Raw genomic sequence first — 25,768 nt, 5'->3', positions numbered from 1 at the left:
AGCTGGGGTATGTGCTTCCCTTTTAACCCCTTTCTCATCCCTCCCTCTGTCAGTGCCTGACATTTTGTCCATCTTGGTTGTGCTGCGGCATGGTGAAAGCCGTGTTAAGGAGAGGCACGAGCTTAGTTTGTTGGTGAGCATCCTCCTCTAATTCGGGGACGGGAGAGAGGGCTACTAGAGATAACGAAACCCCGCCTGCGTTCAATCTGCTACCCAAACAATGGCTTTATTTAAACATATGAAGGCATCGCTGTGTAGAGATCCTTTAAAAAATGTTTTAGCCTTTCCCAGCCGTAGAGAGAGCGACCACTTTATTTGCTGGAAAGGGCTCTTCCCGCCCCTTCCTACTCCTGCCCTGCCTCCGCCCCCCGCCTCCCTTCCCCATATATTATTACTCTATGCCACCAACGTTAAAACAGTCCCACCGCGCTCCGTACCCGCGCCGCGGCCGGCGGGCAGCCTTTCCCTGGCCCCGGGCAGCCTTTCTGGGGCCCCGGGCAGCCCGCGGCGGCGGGGCGGCTCCCCCGGCGCCGGCCCGGCCGTGCGGAGCTGTCTCTGCGCGGCGGGTGCTGAACCGCGCGGGGCGGCAGCGGCGGCCGGAGCCCTCCCGGCCTCGCCCCGGCGCCCGGAGCGGAGGGAGGCGGCGGAGGGGGCGCCGCGGGGGATGGGGGGAGCCGGCGGCGACCCCGCGCCGCCCGCCTGAGGAGCCCGCGCACAAAGCCGCGCCGCGGCCATGGAAGAGGAGCTGAAGTGCCCGGTGTGCGGCTCGCTCTTCCGGGAGCCCATCATCCTGCCCTGCTCGCACAATGTCTGCCTGCCCTGCGCCCGCACCATCGCCGTGCAGACCCCGGAGAGCGAGCAGCACCTGCCGCCCCTGCTCCACTCTCGGGGCCCCGCGCCGCCCGCCGCCGCCGCGCCGGGAGCGGGGCCGGGAGCGGCCGCGGGCTCCGCCGCCTGCCTGGACTCGGAGAGCGCGGCGGGCGGCGGCGGCGGGGACCACGCGGACAAGCTGAGCCTGCACAGCGAGACCGACAGCGGCTACGGCTCCTACACCCCCAGCCTCAAGTCCCCCAACGGCGTTCGGGTGCTGCCGCTGGTGCCCGCGCCCCCGGGGGCGGCGGCGGCTCCGAGGGGCGCCGGCCCCGCCAGCTCCTCCCTCACCTGCCCGCAGTGCCACCGGAGCGCGTCCCTGGACCAGCGCGGGCTCCGCGGCTTCCAGCGCAACCGGCTGCTGGAGGCCATCGTGCAGCGCTACCAGCAGGGCCGCGCCGCCGCCGCCGCCGCCGCCAAGTGCCAGCTGTGCGACCGCAGCCCGCCCGAGCCGGCCGCCGTGCTGTGCGAGCAGTGCGAGGTGCTGTACTGCGCCGCATGCCAGCTCCGCTGCCACCCGGCCCGCGGGCCCTTCGCCAAGCACCGCCTGGTCCCGCCGCCCGCACACCCGGGCGCCCCCGGCGGCGGCGGGGACGGCGGCGGCGGGAAGGGGGCGGGCGGCGGCCGCAAGCTGCCGACGTGCGCCGAGCACGACCTGGAGAACTACAGCATGTACTGCGTGAGCTGCCGCAGCCCCGTCTGCTACCAGTGCTTGGAGGAGGGCAAGCACAACAAGCACGACGTGAAGGCTCTGGGAGCCATGTGGAAGCAGCACAAGGTGGGTCCCGACGGCCGGCTGGGAGCTGGGGTGATGCCCAGAGCTGGGGTGATGCCTCAGCACCGTGGTTTGTTCATCCCAATGCCCCAAAAACGGGTTGCAGTTTGTGGGACGTGAGGTCCTTCATGTCCATCATCCCTTCAGACTTTTCTCCCTGCAGAATGGTGCTCTTAGGTTTTTGGCCCTTCCTGACTTCCTGCTGACCCTGCAGCCTCTGCTCAGGGTTAGAAAACCCAGACTCCCTCTCATGTTGGTCTCATCTTGACCACTGAAGTTCCACCAGGTCTCAGGCAAATACCTGGATTTAGCAAGTCCATCTCACCAACTTGTTTGCCTTCCACAGGGTCCTTGGCCAGGGTCCTCGGCCAGGATCCTCAGCCTTCCCATGCTCTCGCAGTGGCAGCAGCTCCCTGTGAGGAGACAGGGTGGTTGTTCCTTCTTTTCACCACCTCCCTTTCATCCAGGACTCTGTGCAAGCTGCCACACGTCTGTCAATGAGGGAGATGGCCCACAGCCACCCAAGTGTTTTAGACAAGAAAGCATGGTACAGATGATCATGGACTGGGTGTTCTCCTGGGCCTTAAAGAGGTCTCCTCCCACTCAGTTCCCAAAGAAGCCAGGAGTAATGGCTGGAGGGATTTTCATGATACAAAGATAAATAAGGAATTGTAGATGGGGACTAGGGATAAGTAAAGCTTTTTCTGATTCCCATATTGTCCCTGTCTGATTCTTGCTTCCCTGCAAGTGATGCTCCCTGCCCCTCCCTGGATTCCTTTGTGGAGAGGTCAGTGCCATTTGCTTGTCTACACATGGGTTTAGTGAAGTCTGGTGGGTCACTTGGTCATGCTTTCCTTGCTAAAAATAAGGCTTTGCAACCATGTGAATAAAGAGCAAGACATGGCCTTAGAAGTTGAAAAAATGTATGAAGTTAGTTCTTTCTTGCTGAGAATTTCCAGGTGGACCCTGGAAAAATGATTAGTTCATACATATGATCTTAGAGAGGGGACTTCAATACCTGAGAGCTGAGGACAATCCTTTGGAGCTTCCTGCTGTACTGGGGTTAAAGGACTTCTCCCACAGCTGTGCAAGGAGCACTTGACCAGCTCTGCTGGCTGCAGGATTCCCTTCTTTTTACTCTCTGCTTGCAGTTAGCAGTAAGGAAAGCACAGAGAGATCCTTTCAGACACTGCAGGAAAGGTCAAAATCAAGACTGGTGTCATCACCCCTCGGCCATGGAGTGGTTGAGCACAAGATAGGCTGAGGTATTTGGCAAGACAAAAAACTACTTTCTATTTTAAGATCCAAAGAAGATGCCCCTTGGGGTGATCTACATTGTTGATCCATCCAAGGAGAAAGACAAACTTCTGGAGGTGTTTCAGTTTGAATGTTCTGCCAGCAGCTCAGCCATCATTACTCCCTAACATGATAAGTGCTTGTGCAGAGAAGCTCTCTTGAAGATGAAACATTTGCAGCTGCTGTTCATGTCCCAGTGTCAGAATCCACTTCTGAGCAGAATTGTTTTGATGAACAGTGTGTGAGTTCACAGTTCAAATGTGGCTGATGTTTTGAAGGGCGTGAGAGACCAGCTTGTGATGTACTATGGTCTGCCTTGAGTTAACTGCTTGATACCCTTTGGAACATGACAGTCCAGTGTAACTAAAGTTCAGAATCAATCATTTTGTCTCTTTTCTACTGTCAAATATTGAAAAAAACCTTTTGGCTGGTATTTTTTCTGCATTTTTTTCTGTGACTGAGGTATCACAGAACATTATTTTTCTCTTGATTTGCATATTCAATCAATGTCAAAATTCTAGTGAAAAGATACCCTCAAAATTAAGTAATTTGGGGACTCTGAAATTATGCTCTTGTGAATATTATATTTTTCAGAAAAATGTGCTTGGCACAAAATAAATATAATGGAACTGTATAGCCAGGCAGCCTAAATCATCATCTCACATTCATTCAGATAAATTGTTTTGGAATTAGATACTTCTGCTTAGAAATAGTTCTCTGATACAGCAATTTCTACAAGTTTATTACCTGCAGTTACTCTGGCCAAACCATAAATTACTTACATTGACTGGCATGCCAGAGGTAATTTAAGGCTTATGTGCTCTCTCCAGATGCTCTGGGCATAGCTGGTAGAGGCAGCTGAAAGGTTTGCTCTTAGACCAAGGAGCCTTCCTTCTGTTAGCCCTTTGTTTGGCTCCTCCTTTGTCTGGGCCTTATTACAGTGACCTAGTGGCAAATTACAGAGTGTAAAAGCTTGTGCAGGCAGTGCTGCAGGCCATGCAGGGAAATGTGCCCTTACTCTCAGCCGTGCTGCTGATTCCTAAGCTGTACTGGGCTGGTTGGCCCCTGTTAGAGGTGCAGGTTCCCTACTGCACTGCTGTGTGTTACTTCTACAAAGTAAAATTGGTGTAAAATGACAACTAGGCTCCAATGGCATAAATCTGTGAAAATCCCCTGGTTTAGCTGGACTTCATTATATTCACTTGCCTAAAAAGTGCCTCTGGACCAGCAGTTCAAGGTTATTAAGAAAAACTCTTAGTCTTCTGTTGAAGTTTAATCCCTTCATGTCTTAGCAAGTACAGTGATACTGTAATCACATTTAGGTAGGACTTCAGACCTATGAATGTGAGGAATGATGGGGACACACTTCAGCTCTGCCCATTCTAAAGGGTTAACTATACATAGGTACCAAAATGCTGAACATCCAAACCTGTGAAGGGCGGGCAGGCAGGCAAGTGTAGGCATCCTCATGCCTGCTTTTATTTCCTGACCTAAAGACTTGTGTTCCCAAAAACATGTGGGCTCTATGAGAATTCAACACCAGGACAAGCTTATCTAATCAATAGTCAATCTGCTGCTAAAGAGAGATGGAGGGAAGGCAAGCTGAATGAGCATGAACTGTTTGGTTGAAAAAGGGCATGGCCATTATCTGGTTCATTTTCTGAAATCAGAGGTCTTCCCTGACCATCTGGGTTCAATTACTTACCCATGTGGAAATAGAAACTTGGTATCCATCTCCAGCCCTCAGATTATTGGTTGCAATACAGGTATTAAATTGAGGATAACGCCAGGTGGAATACTGTTTGTCAGGAGTTTTTAATTGTCCCAGTCATTGGAGCTTGTTACATCTCAGTTTAGTTTACAAGAAATATTTCTGTGATATGAAAGATTGCTCTGGGTGTACAGGGCATTTTTTATGGCTTGGTTGGTTTACTGGGGGCTTAGTCATGTAGCTCCACTTGATTTTAATGAGAAGTGCATGACTAAATTCCTCTGATTTGCAAGGTATCTTTTACAAATGCTTGGAAAAACAAGGCTATTATCTCTAAGTGGGTTTCACAAATGGAAATCTGGCCTTCTACTCGGCTTCATGCTGCAGTGGAGTTAATGCAGCCACAGGTTTTAATGGACAGATCAATTTGCTTATGAGCCCTTTAGACAGTGACATGGCTGAGTTTCTGTTTTAGCTCTCTGTGATGGGAGTGTGCCAGGGGTGACTGTGCTGATTGCCATTGGTATATATGCTGCTTACACTTCATCTGCGGTGGTTTCCTACAGCTGCTGTGATGCCCACATGCTGCCTTTGTCTCTTCTGATCTGGAGAAAAGAACTTTGAGATGGTTTGAGAGCTGGGGCAGATGTTGGGAAAGTGGAAGTTTTACTTTTGTTGGGACCAACCATTGGTTTTGATTTGAAAGAAAGGAGCCCTTTCCTCCCTGGGACAATTTGGTCAGGACAGTCAATGACAGAGAACATAATGCTTCTGCCACCTATTTCTTTCTTGCTTACTCCCCAGCTGCTTTGTCATGTACTGCTTTAACCTTGTTCTGTGTCATCTTGACAAATCAAAGGCTCAGATGTGCCCTGTGAGTGGAACAGAAAGTGTGATCAAAAACTTAAAACTTTGGCAAACGTGATCAGCCTATGTAGAGCTGACATCAAGTCCTGATTGTCTCATCTTGCAGAAAACAGAGATTTTTTTCATGGACCTGGAGTTTGCTTCTGTGGCCTCCCACAGTGTTAATATCAAACATCATAATTTCAGGTTTTTGTGCATTTACAAGGGTTTGTGTAAGAAAGTAGCAGAGATTCAACTATTGTGAAATAGACCCAGTAATGTGTTTTCCATTTACATTTGTTATGAATGAATTTTGTAATGCATATTCTCATTTATATTTTAGCACTGATGTGTTTCAAAGGGGCCACTTTCCAGCCTCTTGTTCCCCAGCCTTACATACATCCAGGGTTGCTCCATCCCAGGTGCAGAACCTCACAATGGCATCAGCCAGTTCTTTGAGTACACTTAGTGAATCCTCTTGGGACTCTTGGACTTACAGGGATCCATCTGGAGGAGAAAATCCTGCACAAATTTGGGTTTGACTGGGAGTTAATCACTCTCACAGTCATGGTCCTCCAGCTCAGGGCACTGGGACCCCAAAATGCTTCACTGGGTCTGCCAGGGGCAAAACCACTCTTTCCTTCCTGCCCTGGAAGTTCATTGACAAGCCTCTGGCTCAGCTTAGAGATCTCAGGCATTGGCTGAGGAAAGGGAAGGTCAGGCCTAGAGTGTGGACTTAAAAAAGACATCTTCTATGTGCCTTACCAGTCAAAATTAGAGGAAGGGCTTTTTCCAACTTTTGCAGAAACATTCACCCATTTGTTGAGTTGGAGCATGGGAAACTGGAGCCCCACAGGGACGTTACTATGAAGTCTGAGAAGGCAGAATTGTCTTCAAAGTCCTAGTGTATCTCAGGCTTGGTAGGATCTACCACATTTATAAAGATTTCAGACTTGGATGAAAAAGAAGTGTCATTTTGGAAAGCACTGGGGATTTTTCAGCATGACAGATGCTACTGTGTAATGTAAGACTACTACCTCCTGATACACGTGGGTAGCTGTTTTATAAAAAGGTGTTTGACTTACCAAGTTGCTGCAATAAAGTGCAACGTGCAGACACAATACTTGACTGCCCCCACATGCATGTTTCACCCTCATTAAATCTGATTAAATCTTAGCTGTTCTTTTCTAGCAGAAACACTTTGTGGAATTAGGAATACATGTAAGCCTTTTTGCACATTATTAATAATCAAATCCAGGGATTACTAAGAAAAACATTTGCATTTTATCACTAACTTTTTCTTTTTTCTCCTCCTTTTTTCTCCCTTGCAGGCCCAGCTGTCTCAGGCTTTAAATGGTGTTTCAGATAAAGCAAAGGAAGCTAAAGAATTTTTGGTTCAGCTGAAAAATTTATTGCAGCAGATCCAGGTAACTGTAGAATATAATCTGTTTTGATAATACAACAATCAATAGAACTGAGTGAATAATTTATTTGATGACTTTGTTTCCTATGCTATTCTCATCTTTCCTGGAATCATCTGACGTTTCTTGAATGGATTTGCTAGGTAAAATTGTTCATCAAATAATGCCTGCAAGCCCCTCTTAGCTTCTAGATTGTTTGCTGTTTGTTGCAAAAAGCTGATACTCAATACTGGACATCTGAGCTGTGTTGATTAGTGTTTGATTGAATCCATTAGTCATGCTTCTAGGCTCCTCCCTGACTGCAATTGCTTGAATTCATCATTTAGGATAAATTCTCATTTTAACACATTCAAAATTTACTGCTAGCTTTTCATCTTACATCTCCTAAAAATGCATTAATTTCTGCAAAAAATCCAATCAGCCTGCCTATTAGAGTACTTGTAAGAATGTCCTACACACTTTCAAAAATACAGAAATATTCTACAAAAAAAAAAAAAAAAAAAAAAAGGAACTGCTGCTAAATCAATGTGTCGTTTATTAGAGCGTAAGTTATTTTCATGCCTGTAATTGTCCAGATTTAATAGTCAGAAAAAGAGCTCATAGTGAGTGCAGTAATTGAGGGCACAAACCCAAAATGAAAAGATCCTTAATTTCAATCAAATTTAGACTCATCAGTGCTGGAGGTCAGATGATCCTCAAGGTCCTTCTCGCCCTGCGGAGTGTACCTGGAAAAGTGCCACTCCAGTTTGGGCTGTGCAGTGTCCAGGAGGGGACACTTGTGTCCTGCGCTTGTGGAAGCGAAAAGCCAGCAGAAATTCAAAAAGTTTATTATTTATGCATTAAAACATTCCCCTTAAAACCCCAGAGGATGAATTGGCACCACAAGAGATGCCCAAACTCTTGGGTTGCATCAGGGCAGCCTAACAAGGCACCCTCACAGTCTCCCACAGCCACGTGGGGAAGGGAGCACACCAGAATAAGAAACAGGTAAAATTAAAGGACATTTAACTGAAAGAAACCGGTGCAAAGCCACTGACTGGCACTTGTACTGTGCTGTATTTTGGCTATAGGGTGAGGTTTCTCTCAGCTGACTTACCCATTTAACAGTTATGTAGCTCACATAGTTATGTAGTCTATTCATTCAGACTTCTTTCACTGTCCAAGGAGACAGGACGGGCACCTCTAGAGAGCATTTCTTCCTGTAGGTATGAACAGCTATTTTAGAATGGGATAGCCCATCCAAAACAGTAGTCTGTCACCAATCTTTCTTGAGTCATCTAGCTCCATTACAAATGTATTTTTCCCTCCTGAAACCTAGAAGTGGCCTATTATGACTATTTATGACTATGCTGTAAAATCCTTTAATGTGTTTCAATAAAATCACTGCCAAATTGCTCTGCATAAGGGAGCTGCTACAGTTGGATCAAAAGACCAAGCCATTTATTTGATGCTGCTTGTTGCTTAAAATGCTAGATGAGAGCTCAGAAGAGGAAATTATGTCCAGTAGTACCCTCTAACATTTAGCCAAGTCTGGGCACAAATCTGAATCTGACCCTCACATGTTGAGGCAATCTTCATCCTGAGCCTGAGTGAAACATCAAATTTCAGCAAACCAAAACAGCAGGACTAATCAGCTGCATATTGTATTTCTAAGTAAAACAAGACTGGGGCATGGCTCCAAGACGATCACCCACACACTTTAACCCTTAAGGAGCTCCCTGGAATGTTTTTCTCCCATGACAAATGGCACTGCTCTCATGCAATGTTCGAGCTGCCTCTGATGAGAGCACATACCAGGGAATGTTCCTGGTGGTCAGGTTTGGTACAGCCTCACTCTTCGAGGGGAAAGGGTTTAGAAGTGTCATGAGCCAGTCTGTGCCTTTTGACATTTGGACAGAAACCAGTTCTTGTACTGTTACTTTGTGGGGGAACAGATGTAGCCTTTGTGCATAGGTTTGTAGCCAGACACACAATTCTCAGAGCAGGTTATTTACAGTAGAAATCTTATGACAGCTGCCACACTCCCATATGGATATTTACCCCTCAGCAAAAATGTATTTTAGTAATACTTTTACACAAAGGACCAAGCAATATGTAGATTTTATTATCCTGTCTCAATGTGCTGCAGACCAGGCAGCCACCCACATTCTTTATCTCTTTTCTGAGTTTGCCAGAGCTACCAGGAATTGTGCTTTCATCTTACCTGGGGCAGTTTGCAAATTCATAACCTATTTTTCCTTGCCCTGCTTTGCAGATCTGTTGTTTTCCCCTCTTTTTTCCTGCCTTTCTCTTCTCTGAGGTCACTTTATATCTCTTGGTCTTTTCAGATACTGCCTGTTCCTCATTGCTCCTGTTGCTTCCTTGCTTCTCCTTGTTTCTGCCATGATCTGATTTTCCCATTTTCCCATCTGCTGTAACAATTTCATACTTTCTCACTCGAAGGAGGCATATCGCCAAACACGCTGTTTGATGTGTGAGCAGAAAATGAGGAGAGAAACGATGCACTGCAGCCTGCGACTGATCCGGGCTCTGTGCTCAAACCAGCCCTTCAGGAGTAGCGGGATGGAAACGGGCTTAAGGGGGAGCTGGGTGTGACACCAGCCCAGGAGGGCGAGGTGCAGACAGGAAGAGTCTAAAACGAGCCTGTGAGCTGGCACTGAGCCGTCTGGTGTCTCCCCAGCCCCGGATAAACCCCCGCCCACCTCTCCCCGGCAGGTCTAGGACTGCACCGGGGGCTTCTCAGGGAGTGCTGACCCTGCATCCATCAGCTGGAGAATGGGATGCACGGGTCACAGTGAGGGAAGCGAATACAGTGCTGAAAATTTTGAATTCAAAAGAAGATGAAGCAAATGAGTAGAAAATAAGAGAAAAGCTAGAGAGATAAGAGATAATAATGAGTTAGGGGAGTACAATGTCTTAGCAAAGAGACGCTCCTCCTTCAGTACATGCTTAAAGTCTTCTAACATTTAATGATGTTTTTTTCTTTTTTAATTGGGGTATTTGGAAGGAAAGCTGATAGCACACCTAAACATATCCTTGGAAGAGGAGCTTGAAAGTTTTCTCCTTCTAGTCTCATGAGCAGAGGAGGTGAGGGAAGAGTCTTCCTTTGAATGGGTACTACAGAAGCAGTTCCAAGAATTTATGTAATGCTAAATTGTTCCCAGAGCCTACTAAAGGCTCAGTGTTGTATACCTCATGCTGGTTTCTGCCTAGCAAAGAATTTTACCATAATGTGAATAGAAAGTTGCCTGTTTTTTTAAAAGCTAATCAAGTACATAGGTCCACTGCCAAGTGCTAGCTATTTAATAAAAAGTACTCGAAGCAACACACAAACCTTAGGGCTTTGTACCTCATTAATTTGCTTGTAATAAGCCAGTAGACCAGATTCTGGTCCATAATTCTGTTCTAATTGCTGTGGTACAGAGCCAGTGATTTCAAAGTTGCTACAGTGGGATAATTAAAACAGATTGGAGCAGAATCCTCTTATGTATGTATGCACTGTGTATGTTACATTTAGCATTTACATTATGTTGTACTACATCTGTCGTCAGGAAAGCGCCAGTAAATCATGGGTTTGAATGAGACCATTTGTGGCACTGCATGTTATTGTCTCATTTTACAGCATGCAGCTATTACAGGTACAGCTGTAATGAAATCAGAAAGGCAACAAAGATGCTGAGCATCTTGAAAGGAAATGTTTTCTGAACAGAAAAGCAGGTATGAGCAATAGCTTAAGCTGCAAACTGTGCTCTCTCTGGTGGGTCTGACTCTGTCCTTGTTGTAGGAGAACGGGTTGGATTACGAAGCCTGTCTTGTGGCTCAGTGCGACGCCTTGGTTGACGCGTTAACGCGGCAAAAGGCAAAACTGCTCACAAAGGTCACCAAGGAACGGGAGCACAAGCTGAAGGTGAGCACTCCTCTCACCAGGTCAGCACAGCTGCTGAGAGATACCTGGCGTGGTTTATCAAGTTCCCCTGGACAATGAAATCTCCTAGTAACCAAATTATAAAGTTCCTTGAGCAGGTTCCAGTTCAGCGGTTTAATGGAACTGTGCCTACGCATGTTAAATGATGGATATACTTCAGCAGTTTGTTGAATTGGGCAATCAATCTTTATTTATCTTATGGTTTGGGGCTATCTTTTGAGAGGTGCTTAGCAGTGAAACCTGTGTGTGGTTTGGATTTTGGCACCTTCTGCCCAAGTAAAGAGTTGTGATTTTGATATCTCTTAGAATCTTTAAATTCAGGTAAGCCACCTCCAGAAATACATGAGCTACTGAAATATATTAAAGAAATGCAGTAAAAGGAGATGGCAAGAAGAAATCTAAACCGGTTGTTTGAAGTGGCAGTCAAGAAATATTTAAATGGACACATTTCTAAAAATGCTGATCTTTATGTGATTTTGAGGTACTATGGTGCCATTCACATCAAAAGTATCTAAGACAGAAGGAAAAAGTGAAATGGATTATCTAACATATCAGTTAACAAAATCCACCTGAGATCAGCATTCAGCTTGCTTAACAAGAACCAGCACTTAGGACATACTGCTGACAGCACAGCAAGCCTTGCAGTTTATAGCTGTCACAAGTTGTCCTACAGAACACAGTGCTACTAGACCTAGTCCACAACCACGTGGCAGCAGGATCAAGGCCAAAATCTGGAAAAATGGAATGCAGCTATTTTATTTCTTAGTTCCAGCAATGTGTTCTTAAGCAGAGCAGGTTCAATGATAAATTGTGAAGAGAATGTTTAGGGTTTTATCTGCGAGAAACAACTCCAGCAGTTTGCCTCTAAAGTGAGGGACTTTTTAAAAGCTCAGATGTTAGTGAAAGTGTGACTGGAAATGTGAACACTGCAAATGCAGAGACATGTTCTGTGCCCTCTCTGCCCCAAGCAAGCCTAACCTTTGAGAAATTAATCTGCTCTGAAAATTGAGATTCCCTGTGCACAACATTTTGCCAAGCTAATTATCGCTGTTTACAATACAGAGCAAGTGAGTGAAGCTGATGGAGATACAGCAGTGGCCATATGGCAGCTAAATTAGGCACAGATTTAACACACTCTCCCAGTCCTTGTCTCTTCTGAAATAATTTTATACAATTCACTGCAAGCTGAGGCAGTCATAGAACTGTACTGATGTTTGTTTTCCAGGTTGTTTGGGACCAGATAAATCACTGTACACTGAAGCTACGCCAGTCAACAGGGCTAATGGAATACTGCCTGGAAGTTATCAAAGAAAATGATCCCTCTGGGTTTTTACAGGTATTTTTCTTTCTATTGTTCTGGGAAAAAAAACCCCATACATTAAAGCTAAGTCTAAAAATGTGTGCCTTTGTTAATGAGCCCTTCCACCTCCAAGGCAGGTTCACCTTAACTCCTGTAAGTACTGTTTGAAAACTCAGAGGGCCTGGTGACTGCATGAGTGTCCCAGCAAAGAGATGGCTTTAACAGCTGCACCCTGACTGAGGTGGGGAGTTAGTGGTCACACCACTCCCCTAACTCCTCATGTCTCTCCTCTTGCCAGCCCTTCCTTCTGGGCTGAGAAAAAGATGCTGTGCAGTTAATGATAGTTTTTTGCAGAGTATTGTTTTATTCTCATCTGAGAAACCCAGCACAGGGCCTCACAGAGCTCTCTGATTAATTTGGAGAGGTCAGTCACTCAATGAAGTAGTACTTCTTCCCCTTGTGCTTCTCCCCTCTGCTTTCCTGTGTAAAAGAGTCCTTTCAGCACCTCCCCTGTAAGGAAATCTAGTCTGAAGGGGCTGCATGTAGCTTTGCTTTGCTGAGATTGTTGCATCAACACCTGTGGTAGCTCCAGGTACCTTTTCTTTGCAAAATATGGCCTAGCCAATAATTGCTTTAATTTGCAGGATGTTGTTTCTTAGGTGCAAACAATGAAAATGTCTATTGATGAGACAAAACATAACAGTGGTTTTTCCCCATAAATTATTTTGCTTAATTTATTCTCATATGTTTATTAATAACTTTATTTTGCCCCAGTGATTTTGTTGCCTTATTTACTTCCTAAAAAGAAAGGTACATCAAACAAAATGACCTGCACACATGAATGCATGAGTGTCAGGGGTTTGTCAGAGCATCCCTAAAAAACAGGATGAGAATTAGCCAACCTAAACCTATTAGCACTCCAGACTGATTGTTACTGTCATGTCTGGTCTCAAGCAAGAGAGGGGAATGTGTGATGTAGATTAATCTCAAGGTTACACAGATTTTAACAGGCTGTTGGCTGGATACTACAGGACAAACAAAACCTTTGGGTCTTACCTACATGCTATCTAGATATATGCTTTACTTTTTTTTCAGCTTACTTTGCCTGTGACTTCTGGGGCTTCAGTTTTTGCAGCCCCCTTTATAAAAAAAAACCAAAAAAAACCCACAAACCATTTTTGTTTATACTTTTTCCTGGTTGATCTAATGATGCTTTCAAGACAGCCAGCAAACACTCAGGCACTGCAATGCTCTGAGCAGCTACTCCAGCAGCCAGAATACTGAGATGTGGCCAAGGGATCCAGCATCCCAGGAAGTGACTCTGAGGTTGCAGGAGGCTGTGGGATGCTACTCCACCTACTGCACAGACTGATAAGGGGCTGTTGATGCAAGGGCTCAGACAGGAGTGTTCTCAGTAAAAGTAATGAGGAAAAGTATCCAAATTCCTGCAACAAAGGAAAACTCTCTCTGTTATACCCAGAAAAAAATTCTACTCCCTGTGACTTACAGGAAGTTCACTGTCAGGGACTCCAGATATCCAAATGGCAGCTTCACTGAACTCAAGGACAGTTGAGCTCATTGATTTCCACAGAGCCAGGATTTAACTTCCTGGAGTGTCTGTTGTGATCATTTTAGTTTGACTTTTGGTCTGATTGTCTGTGGGCTGAGCCAGAGCAAAGCTTTAAAAATTAAGTTCAGTTTTGATGTAATGGTAGGAAATCCATCATATATGTGAAAATGTATCTGACAATTTATCACCCTCACTGTGAGTAATATGCACCTTCCTTACCATTTGCTTTTTTAATCCTTTAGCTTTCATCCACTGAATCATCTCTGCTGAATGGAGAGACTCAAACATTTAAGCCTCTCTTTGTGCAACTTCTTTTTAAACAGGAGAGCAAAAGTAGACCATGCAGATCAGAGAACAGAGTACAGGATTATACATGGCATTCAAAGGCATGACACACAACATAATCTTAACAGGCTTTATACATGCAGTTTTTACTTTCCTAGCCTAATGTGAGATTTATTTTGAAAAGACAAGATGAAAGCATGCAACATAAATGGACCTCACCCCAACACGACCAGATCCCATCTCATCTGTTTTGCTGTCTTAATCCTGTTTCCTTTGTGCTGTATCTGACAGGCATTCTGTCATTTTTAATGTGTGCATCTGCCATTTCATTATAAACCTGATACTCTCTTTCAGATTTCAGATGCTTTAATCAAGCGTGTTCAGGTATCTCAGGAACAGTGGGTCAAAGGAGCCTTGGAGCCAAAAGTATCTGCTGAGTTTGACTTGACTCTGGATAGTGAACCTTTACTGCAGTCAATTCACCAGCTGGATTTCATTCAGATGAAATGTAGGGGTGAGCTCTTATGGTTTTCCTTTTCCTGTTTTTCATGCATGTGTTGGAACAGTGCTGGAAGGTGTGGGGACACCAAAGGAGGAATGACTTGAATTTGCTGGATAGTTTTAAAAGGTGTTCAGGCAAATTCAGGTTACTGGGTGTTTCCTGGAAAGGTGTGCTGCCCTCACATGTATAATCTTTAAGTGCATCTGGTATTTCTATCTGAGCTTGTTCAGCTCAGATAAAAATAACAGATGCACTTAAAGATTGTAAAGATAACTTCTTCAGAGTAGGGCTTTGAAGATTTATAAGACATGAGCTGCATGAAACTTCATGCCATTTTGCAGCATTCCTAAGTTTGACATGGTTAATTCAAGATACCAGTTACCCCTATCTTGTCAGAAACAGCTGATGTAGAAAATAAATTTTAAACACACACACACATACACAGAGAGTTGAATAGGGAAAACCTCCCCCCAGGCTTTGACCTTTGACTTGTATCTGGACTGTGCTCCAAAAATTGCCCATCTTAATAAAAAAAATCACAAGGAAGAGATTCACAAGGGGAAAGTACCTCCATGGCTGCACCACACAAGGGGAAAGTAGCTCCATGGCTGTACCATTCCATGGTTCCAGGTATCTGGATAACTCTGATGAACAAGCTAGATGGAACTGAGGTTAAAAAATGTATCTAAAAGAAGAAGCTGACAAACAGGACATGACATTAAAAAAAAAAAATTAACCTAATGAGCTTGTAATGGGCTTAGTTTGTATGAAGCAGGCTGAGAACTGCATCAGAATTAGACAGATCCATAGAACAGTTGGGTTTGAAAGCCATTGTGGTCCCTGGGAATGATGTCATTAGCTTCTCTCAGTGGTGATTCAAGCCTTAATTATACATGTGGGTGACAGGATAGAGGCTGCCAGAAGTCAGTGAATGAGTTAAGGACATCATGTAGTGATGTTAGATGTACTTTTTTGTTGTTTTGAGCAAGCATAAAGAACTTTGTTCCGCTTATGTGTTCTCTCTGGGCCCAATTCTGCATCTAAGACACCCAAGATGAAGTAATTAGGGTGAATAATTTGGCAGATATGTGAGAAACAACCTACAAACAGTTAAAGGCCAGAGTCTGCTCACCAAGAATGCTTTGCATCTTGGCATAAACAGGCTGTGTTAAAGTTATTCAATAAGCATCTATGAACTGCTCCTTTGAAATGTTGTCAGACAGGCAAGTGGAGTCAAGAGAGCAGGAATATCACTGATAGAACTCCTCTGAATGCTGTCTGCACTTATCTTTTTAAAATTAGTTTATATTTAATGTTAGCCGTATTTATTGTGAAATATATTTAATACTAATCTCCCACCACTTTTTTTTACAAACATAGGAAAGATTTAGTTAAACTATTCACCTAGATTGCTGATTAACCACAGGTTACCTGAGGTGAGAGCAGCTTTGGTATTTGGCTTGTGGACATTCACCTGGCTTCAAGCTTGAAGACTTACAAAACTTTGAGCCAGATTCAGTTGTGTTTTTTGAATTAAAGTGTTATCTGCTGCACTCTCATTTATCATAAGATGGCAGAGAAGCTCTGCTACTGAGTTAGACACAGTCTGGGGGGCAGAGAAGAAGACAGGACTTTTGCAGCCCAAAACTGTGCAGAGCTTCCAAACACCCTTGGGCTTTGCTCCCCAGAGGGAGGGTTAGCCTTGAGGAGGGGCTTTTTCTTGAGCTGTCATGGTCTTGACCAGGAATTATCTGTTGTGTGTCCCATCAGGTTGGTCATCACAACCAGTGTGACCATGCACACAGCATGCAAAGAATAGTGGAAAGGGTGTTACCCTGGCCAGCATTCCTTAAGGTGCATAAGGGATGGCATTACTCCACACCTCTGTGTGCTCAAGCAGAACAAGCCACTGACCAGTGCCAAGCTAGCATTCATAGGAATTGGGGATTGTTTAGTACATAGATGTGTATTTATCTTTCTTCATTTACAATGGCAAGTCTATTTCCATTTGAACTTCTCAGTCTGACACTTTTTGGCCTTTTTTTCCTGAAATTTTGCTTTTATGACATCAGCCAATTCTGCATTATTTTAGAATCACAAAATGATCTGGATTGGAAGGGAACCTTAAGAATCATCTAGTCCCAACCCCCTGTCATGGCAAGGATCACTTTTCACTAGATCAGGTTGCTCAGAGACCCATCCTGCCTGGCCCTGAGCACTTCCAGGAAAGGGGCATCCACAGCTTCCCTGAGCACCCTCTTCCAGTGCCTCACAACCCTCGCAGTAAAGACTTTCCTCCTAATATCTAATCTAAACCCTCCCTCTTTCAGTTTGAAGCCATCCTCCCTTGTCCCATTACTACATGCTCTTGTAAAAACTCCCTCTCCAGCTCTCCAGTCGGCCCCCTTTAGCTACTGGAAAGTCTCCCTGGAGTGTTCCTCAGGCTGAGCAGCCCCAGCTCTCTCAGCCTGTCTGCATTGGAGATGTGCTCCAGCCCTCTGATCATCTTCCAGACCTACTCCAACAGTTCCATGTCCTTCCTATGTTGGGGGCCCTGGAGATGGACATGGTACATGGAGCCATTGACCAGAACTCTTTCAGTGCAGCCATCCAGCCAATTCCTTATCAGCTGAGAGCTCCATCCATTGAAATTCTTGTCTCTCCATCTTAGAGACAGGGATGTTTTATGGGTAATGCTTTGCACAAGTCCAGGTAGGTGACACCAGATCATCTTCCCTCATCTACCACGGCTGTTATGCTGTCATAGAAGGCCACCAAATTTTCTAGGCATGATTTGGCCTTCTTCAGATGCACTGTTTGCATTTTCTCATGCAGAATGGTCTTGCATCTAGAAATACAGCTATCATAGAGTAACCAACTCAGCATTTCAGGAGCAAGCACCCAAACATCCCTTTGCTGATTGGGAACATCCCTTTGCTGACTGTAAGGAGAAGCTGCAGTTGCATGGCGATATTTTACTATTTATCACCACAAGCACTGGAACAGATTCCCCAGAAGGTTGTGGCATCTTCTCCCTCACTGGAGATACTCAAGAACTGTAGGGACACAGTCCTGTGCCAGGTGCTCTAGGATGTCCCTGCTTGAGCAAGGAGTTTGTACCAGATAGGCCAGTGTGCTTCCTTCCAAGCTGACCTGTTCTGTGAATCTGTGACTTCTATATTTCTGAGCATCCACTTTCACAAAGAAAAAGTGGATCCTTCCTCTTTCATCTGCTCCTCTTTCTTCAATCTTACCTATGCCAGCACATCAACAACTCATCAGTCTATGCCAAATGTTGGTGTTGAGGTGAGTGTTATTAAGTCATTTTACTGGTTGACCTGACAAAAGCAGATGCTTTAAAGATGTCAATGATCTGTAAAGGAAGTTTTGGAGAGGTCTAGGAGAACAGGGGAAGCATGGCTTTTCCAGCTGTAAGTGGTTTTTTTCCAAAAGCTTTGCAATGTAATATCTGCATTATTGTTATCAGTGCCTAGTACGTGACTGAATTTCTATTTTTTTTTTCAAACTCTGACCTCATTCAACCTCATTGAGCTTGCATGGGTCATTTAGAGTGAAAGCATGCTTGTAAGTAAACATTGATTCACTGTGTTAGACAAAGAATGAAAATGAGAACAAATCACATTGCATTTGCTTTGATGACATGTTCATTTACATTGCTGATGCATTCTCTATAAGCACAGATCTAAAGCTCCTCTAAGAAATAAAGATCATAGGGTACTTTTTCTCTTCTACAGAAAGAGGAAGCAATCTGAGAACAAGAGATGTGTAGGAGTAAGAAGTAATGCTTAGGCAGTCATGTTGATCAAAGGGTCTCACTGAGTCCCACACTCCCTGGGCCAGCTGACCTCAGAGACACTCACACAGCTCTAGGAGTTGCTGGCATTTTGAGCTTTCCCAGATAATTTTCTCTGTCCATGTTTTCTTCTCTCTGTTGCTTTTACAGAGTGCCTTGTCACAAAATTCCTGTCCTCTGATGCCTGGCTTAATGTGTACTTCACATATTCTCAGCTAGAGCTATTGGCACAGGCAGATGCTCGTTCTGGGTCTGTTTTGTTCACACAGCTGTAACTGGCATGCAGTCTTCATTGGTTGAAAAACAAGACTAGATACAAAATAGGAAAATATGTAGCTACTCTACTTTTCTGTACCCCCTCTGAACATTCATTCATATACCCTTTCTCCTTATCCTGACTCCTTCCCTCTTCTGCAAATCATGAGGATTCCCCAGACATGTCTGCCACAAATCTCCTCTGCTTCTCCAGGTATGAACTGTGCTGCCTTGATAATTAAAGGACAACTGTTTCATCTCAAGTTTTACCTCTGGTTCTTTCTGCTCTGTCATGGACTCAGCTCCTTGTGGTCTCTCCTTCTCTCCTAAAACTGTTTGTAAGGGACTTGCTACAGCAGTGAGTCAAGCTATTCCAGAGCTGTACTGCAGTTTTGGAGGAGGTCAAAATTTTCCTGTTTCTGGGGGTTCCCATTCTTTCTGTGCATTTAGTCCTTTAAAAACTAGTCTGGGAAGGTGGATGGCATCATTGCACCACTTGCTTGTCAAGAGGACAAAAGACAACATCTTAGAGCATCCCTACTGTAGCATCCCTACCCTGTGAGGGGACTACCCTGATCAGCCATGAGATGCATTGAGCAGTGTGTTTTGAGAACTGCTCTGTTGACAAGAGACATCAGTCAGTGTCACATTTCTTATCAAAGAGTGACCTGCATGAAGCACTTTTAAAATAGCAGGACATCATTCAGACTCATTAATAAGTCCCACTGTGCCAATGCAGTATCATTTCTCCCTTTATATTTTTAATATTTTCCTTCCAAAAAATCTCTTGAGAACTTTAAATTGGTCAAGAAGTGGGACAGAAATGCAATTTAACATCTAAGTCTTTATTTTTCCTGGCACTTAGCCTATATTTTTTCTTTCCTTAGTCCTATTCCATTGCTTGTTGCTGTGAAGTATACACCAATATCCCGATTATTCAACTCACTTTGCACTGTCCTGTGATTTTTACAGGTATTCATCTTTTCTCCTCCCACGGGGATTTGAGATCAAGGCAAATCTCTGCCCATCCACATCCAGTGGAGGAAGCAGGAATTCAGGCACAGAGAGCATCAGGCAGCAAAGCTGCACAGCTGCTTGGCAGGACCCTCTTTCCTCTCCTTCAGGAGAGTTGGGCAGCTCAGGCCACAAGCTGGATCAAAGAGAGCAGGAGGCTCATGTGGATTACCCACAAAGCCTTGAATATCCAGCAACACATTAAAGAAGCCAAGGCAATTCCCCATAATATGTGAGACTCTCACACATTGGGCCAAAATTCACCCTTCCCCTGGGAAGTGGAAACAACAGCACTCTACTGGATGTAGAGGATGTGGACAGCATTCCTGTTTACATAGTGAAAGGGGAATTGTAAAACACATACCCTCCCCCAGAAATTCTGCTCCTTTTTTCAGCATTGTGCATTGCATGAACAGTTCCTGAAAGCCTCCTATCAGTGTTCCTGGGAGTAATGAGGGTTTTTTCAGAGGTTGAAAAGGTTAGTGCTTTATTCAGAGGTGAAGGGACGTTGTCTGTTTTGCATCTTAGAAACTTCAGGAATTAGGTTTTCATCCTCCTGCTTGCTTCTCCAAGCAGGAGGAGTCTCAGAAATGGGGAGGACCAGAAAATGCCTCCTGAGAGGGCAAACCAGCTAGCAAAAGTGGCAGGAGTGTGGATGGCTGATAGAACCCTGCCTTCTCCCAGGCTCATCAGTCACCAGGAATACACAGGTTAACAAACACAGACAAAACTCTAAACTTAAAATAGTTCACTTAAGAAATCCCATTACCTCTGAATTCCTCATTTTCAGGTTTTTGACTCTTGTCACATTTCTGTGACTTTTCCAGACACAGTGTCTCCTAGAGAAAACTGAACTTTCCATGTGAGGAAACAAGCAGGTTTTTATTTATGACACCCTCTGAATCATCCTTAAATATCAAGGAATAGGAACAAGGCTTCCTTTTCACAGAAAAACCTTCAAGAGCTAATTTATAAAGCTCTTTTGTTTCATTCTTCTGGGCTACCAACCATCTGCGTTCACTGTGGTGATGGATAATGCCAGCGGAAAGCCGTGGTAGCTTCTGTGCTGTTTATCACAAGTGTGATGTTGACTTTGGAGTCACTTCCAAAGTGGGGGTGAAGCCTTAGCCCTGTCACACAGTAGCATCCATTTTCCCACAGTCTGCTTGGTACACAGAACATGAACAGTCCTCTTTTATCCAGAAACATAAAATAGGACGAAAGGAACAGCTCAAGGGCTTAGCTCTCACGCAGACAGAAGGAGGAAAATAAACTAGAGGGTCAAAGCAGAGAAGATAAAAGAAGAGCAAACCAATATTATTAAGCCAATGAATTCTCAGAGCACTCAGTTTCTTCTAAGACATGATTGAGCTCAGCAGAAATGATATTGAGATATTGAATGCTAAAAATTAGCCTTGGGCAGAAGACCAGGCAGGCTTTGTGCATCACTTGCATCCTAACTTAACCTGTGCATAAGATGGATGCCAGTTCTATCCAGAAGACTAAATTTTCGTTTTATAATTACCAGCAAAGAGTGAACAGTGAGAGTTTAGTTTTGTTTAGGAGAGGCTGGATAGAGGTCTCTTTCCCACAGAGACACAGCTGAATATTTTACTCTGTTTCTTTTTATGTTTAAGATGCTGGTCTGGTAAACAGTCTCTTGGTGTTTCTTCTGAGCAAGTCACTGAAAAGGCATGTTGGTAGAAAAATTTGCATTTGTAATTTCCATGAGGAGTCTCCTGTGATGCAGAAGTTCATTTTGCTACCTGAACCATGGGATTTAGATAAAATTTGCAAACAGAACAATTTGCTTCAACAGTTTATTTTAAGTATGGTTGCCATAAAGGTAGCACATCCAAGGTGTTTTTGATGAAAAACTAGGGGGAGAGGGAGGGGTGGTAAATTAGATTTTTAAAACTCTCACAAGTGCAGTGAAGAATTGTTTTCCTGCTGTAGGTGGAGTTCAGGCTGCTCTGCTTGCTAACAACCCAGTTCTTTGTTAATGCACTGTGTTCCCTGGCAGCATTGCCTCTGCCCTGCCACTCTGTGGCCTGAGACACCCCCTGCCCTTCCTTTTTGGGGACAGTGGGTGCTCTGGTATGAAAAAGAATTCTTCCAGACAGTGACTCCTGGGAAGGAAGCAGATTCCCTAGACTCTAGTTCTTATGAGACATGACAATCAAGTCCAGATATGTTTCTGTCCACATATTTCAGTGAAATGATTTGTCTAACTGGGTAACAACATTTTGTTATGTAATTTTACTGCCTTTTGTTTCAAGAAGAGAATGGACTCTCTTCCTAGCAAACGTGGGCTCCCCTGCAAGGGGAGGGAGGTGAGCAGTTGCCATAGTGCTCTCAGCACAGACTGATGGGGTAGGGCAGAGTTACACTAACCTGTCCCCAGTTCCTGTTTCAGTGCCACCCGTCCCATTGCTGCAGCTGGAGAAGTGTTGCACCAGGAACAACAGTGTGACATTGGCCTGGAGGATGCCACCTTTGAGCCACAACCCAGTGGAGGGTTATATCTTGGAACTTGATGATGGAGATGGTGGCCAATTCCGAGTGAGAATTTCATTCAGCATTTATTTGTGTTTCTTTGTATGTGAGTTTCCTCCAGATACGGATTTGTTTCTGTCTGAGGGTGGGAGAGGGGTAGGGAAGATTGGGTTGTCCAAACATCCCTAATTCCATTGTGCTGGTGGAGAAAGCAGTGCAGATGCTGCTTAATAGAAGGACCACTGGCCTAGGTAGGAAGTTTGTTTGAGGTTATTCTCAGGTCTCTTGGAAAGAGGGCCTTGAGGTATGCCCAGTGCATTCCAGAGTAGAAAATCCCATATGAGCCTGCTGAGTATGAGAAGCTGGAAGTGGTTCATTGCACAAACCAGAAATTTCTTTGAAGCCCCTACTCTCATCTGTCCATTGCAGCCTGTTTCAGCAGCTGACATTCTTGGTCCAGAAATGCAGCTCAGTCTTTCCTGATTTTCTGAACAAAAATATGATCCTGCATGAAAATACAGGGTTTCTAAACATTTCTCCTGGGAGTAGATGAGACCAGGCTGGTGGGAGCTTTTTCCACTGTCACGCTGTGATGGAATTGATAAATATGGAAAGGCTTCCCAAATGCTGTCCTTCCAGATCCTCTGGCTGATGCCACAAGGTGATTCTCCTGGTTGCAGGTGCAGGTGCTTATGGGCTCCCATACTTTTTCAACACATCTTGATAAGCAAACTAGAGAAGCAATTCAGTCAGCTTTCTTCCAGCCACATCCTCCTAGAAGCTGTGTCCCTTCCACCTCAGGCAGACTTCATGTTCCTGTTGCTCAGGACTAGGCTTGCCCAGTGCTTTCCCTAGGGGCTGGTGCCTCAAAAGCATCTGGACATCATTGTGGAGCACAGCTGCTCTCTTCACAAAAGGGAATTTTGCCAAAAACTTGTGATGGCATTTCTTTGGGAGCTGCAAACTGGCTTCTCCCAGGAAGCCTAAAGATTTCTCAAGCTGAAAATGTCCTGGCATGGATCCCCCTAAGGAACTGCCAAACCACTACACCCATAGCCAGCAAAGGTGCCTCATTTGGACACTCCTTATTAGAAGAGGCAGCAATATTGGCAGGGATTTTTGAAGAGGGCATTGTGGTTTTTGGAAGGTCTCCTTGGTTCCTTTGTCCAAGTAACATTTCACAGGGATTTGAAGAGCCTGGCTTCCACTACTGAAAGTGTTAAAAGATACTTTTGTGAATAACTGCTGAGAGCTGCCAATATAGTCAGTGTTAGTAGGTAAAAGGGTTATCAGTGTGTGATGAATGAAGAGTTAGAAGAAGGTGTTTGAATTCCAGTATCTTTTATCCAGTTTATCCAGGATAAAACTTTTAAAGTGGTATTCATGTCTTGTGAATTACAAGATTTCAGGCTGGTGCATATCCACGCTCATTTGTGTGGGTGAGTTTTGGTACTGCCAAAGGTTTTAGGGTTGCTAGCAGAGCCATGTTAAGGTTTTGGATTGAAAAAGTTTCAAAACTATCTCAATCCTTAAAAATGTAAGGTGAAAACTTCTAAGGGGAAAGGTCTGCTTGCTGTGGTAGAAGCATCCTCGGTTTTACCTGTTAAAATATAAAAGGCAGGCTTCTCAGCAATGCCATCTCAATAAGGGTTTGCTGACCTTTTAAATGGAGAATTCTACATCTTACAGCAAAGATGTTGACTGCAATTTGTCAGTATTTGATGGGTGGGTTTAAAGAACATCTTTGTAGAAGCAGAGAGCATCAACCTGCATAAACTGAAGCAGTGAACAGCGGTAAACATGAAGTGGATTAGAAAATATCAGAGATGTTCAACAAATACACAATTTTTTCACAGTCAGCATCTCTTATGACATGGAGGTAAATTATTCTATTAAAACTCTTCTTTGTCTCCGTGAATGATCACCAGCTAACTCAGGACCCAAGAGATTTTGTTGCTTGTAGCACCCACCTTAGTAGCAAAGAGGACAAACACACGTCCTGCTGTAAACTTAATCAATTATTTTCTTACTTATCACATCCTTTTGGGTTTATATGAAAGAGCCTTAACCATCAGAACTATTCCTAGGCATTACTAAAGTCTTAACTGAACTGGGATCTGAGTGGTTTGCTTAGTGACAGGTTTAAGCACTTTGGTGCCTTTGCTTCCATAAACCTATAGATTTCACAGAATCAGAGAAATAAGAGGTGGAAAGGAATTCTTTCAACCTGCTGCCAAGACAGGATTTTCTAGGCTTCTTTCAGTTCATCATAGCTTGCATAATCTGATCCTCTTCACTGGTCTGCCTGGATGTTCCTCCCTCTGAAATATTTCACATTACAGAACTACTTGCTGTGTATGATAAATATTTGAAGATCTTTTTGATGTCTCTGTTGTCTAGATACTGTTGCATCATGTGATGCGTGTAATCCTAATTTTTAGGAGTTAATTTTCTTCTGGATCTGTGTTTTCAGGTTTCAAAATCATATTTTAACCTAGGCATGAGAGAACTTTTCCAACAGAACAAAACTGCTCTTGTTTTTTTTTTTTATTCTTATATGACCCCTTTTTTGTCTTACATAAAATAGCGGCCACGGTGTGTCAGATACTGGGACTACTCTCCAACATAGTGGTTTGGAGTAGATATTTAGGATAAGAGGAGCATGAAAATCTTTCTGTGCTGCCCTTTATTGCTTTACCCTTCCAGCTTCATCCTCACCTTAGTTTGTCCAGTGCTGACCATCCTTGATGTCTCCCATGCTGTGGCTGTTTGCATTATAACAGCATAACTCATTCATCCTGGGAAGCAAAGAGAAGCTCTTCACTTTTGGCTTATATTTAGGAGTCTTAAGTACCTTAAACTATGTCCCTCATTCTCTCTCTTTTTTTTTGGAATGTTTAGGAAGTGTATGTTGGCAAGGAGACCCTCTGCACCATCGATGGCCTTCATTTCAACAGCACTTACAATGCCAGAGTCAAAGCTTTCAACTCCTCGGGCGTGGGTCCTTACAGCAAGACGGTCATTTTACAGACGTCGGATGGTGAGCTGGGCCTTTGCCACTTCCCAAATGAAAAGCTGCAGGTCTCAGTGGCAGGACACTTGCATCCCTTTACACCCATTAATGTATTTGACACCTATTGGCATTTTCCATTATCAGTAACGCTTCAGGCTTCAAGCTGTGTGATTTTAGTTGGCTGTAAAAGTCTAGGATCTAACTAAGAGACTTTCTTTATCATACAGAAACAGTTATGCAACTCACGGGATATTTTTTGTTCCACTCTGTCTCCCTTTCTACATATGTCTTTGGGATTTGCCTTTTTCTTCACTACTGCTTCAATTTCCCTGTAAGGTTTGATAATACAGAGATGGGAACTCATGCTTGTTCCTCTGTAATTATACTTGACATCCATAAGGACAATACAGGAAGTTGATCTTCATTAATGATATTGTAATGAATTGAGAAGTGCATGCTATTATCACTTCCACTTTTATGCTGTGTTGCCAAAATAGGCCAGTATAAAATATTTATACTTTAAGAGCTTTTGGGGCCTTTTCCCCCCTTTTTTTAAAAAAACCCTTCACTTTGATAAACTAGTGAAGTCAATCCTAACCAGCACGGACACAGCTAATCTCCGTTTCTATTAAAGGCGATTCTGAACCAATTCACTGACATGAGCAGTTTCCATGT

General features: G+C 44.2%; 1 protein-coding gene across 11 annotated transcripts in view; it reads left to right on the top strand.

The window, feature by feature from the left end:
* Nucleotides 1–733: 733 nt before the first annotated feature.
* The window catches only part of TRIM67 (tripartite motif containing 67), a 34,421-nt gene continuing 9,386 nt past the window's right edge, over nucleotides 734–25,768 (top strand). For 2 of the 11 annotated variants that reach the window (XM_050971927.1, XM_050971923.1), the window contains exons 1-8: nucleotides 734–867; nucleotides 973–1,648; nucleotides 6,830–6,925; nucleotides 10,704–10,826; nucleotides 12,070–12,180; nucleotides 14,354–14,507; nucleotides 21,989–22,146; nucleotides 24,982–25,120. In XM_050971927.1, coding sequence (XP_050827884.1) covers nucleotides 734–867; nucleotides 973–1,648; nucleotides 6,830–6,925; nucleotides 10,704–10,826; nucleotides 12,070–12,180; nucleotides 14,354–14,507; nucleotides 21,989–22,146; nucleotides 24,982–25,120 — 1,591 coding nt within the window. Of the gene's footprint in view, nucleotides 1,649–6,829; nucleotides 6,926–10,703; nucleotides 10,827–12,069; nucleotides 12,181–14,353; nucleotides 14,514–21,988; nucleotides 22,147–24,981; nucleotides 25,121–25,675; nucleotides 25,694–25,768 lie in introns of all 11 variants that reach the window. The other 9 variants (XM_050971930.1, XM_050971929.1, XM_050971926.1 and 6 more) reach the window with 8 other exon arrangements.

The sequence above is a fragment of the Serinus canaria genome, chromosome 3 (assembly GCF_022539315.1).
Source record: "Serinus canaria isolate serCan28SL12 chromosome 3, serCan2020, whole genome shotgun sequence".
In the NCBI taxonomy this organism is placed as follows: Eukaryota; Metazoa; Chordata; class Aves; order Passeriformes; family Fringillidae; genus Serinus; species Serinus canaria.
Note: the sequence above shows the minus strand (reverse complement) of the source record. Positions and strands in the feature narration are given on the sequence as shown.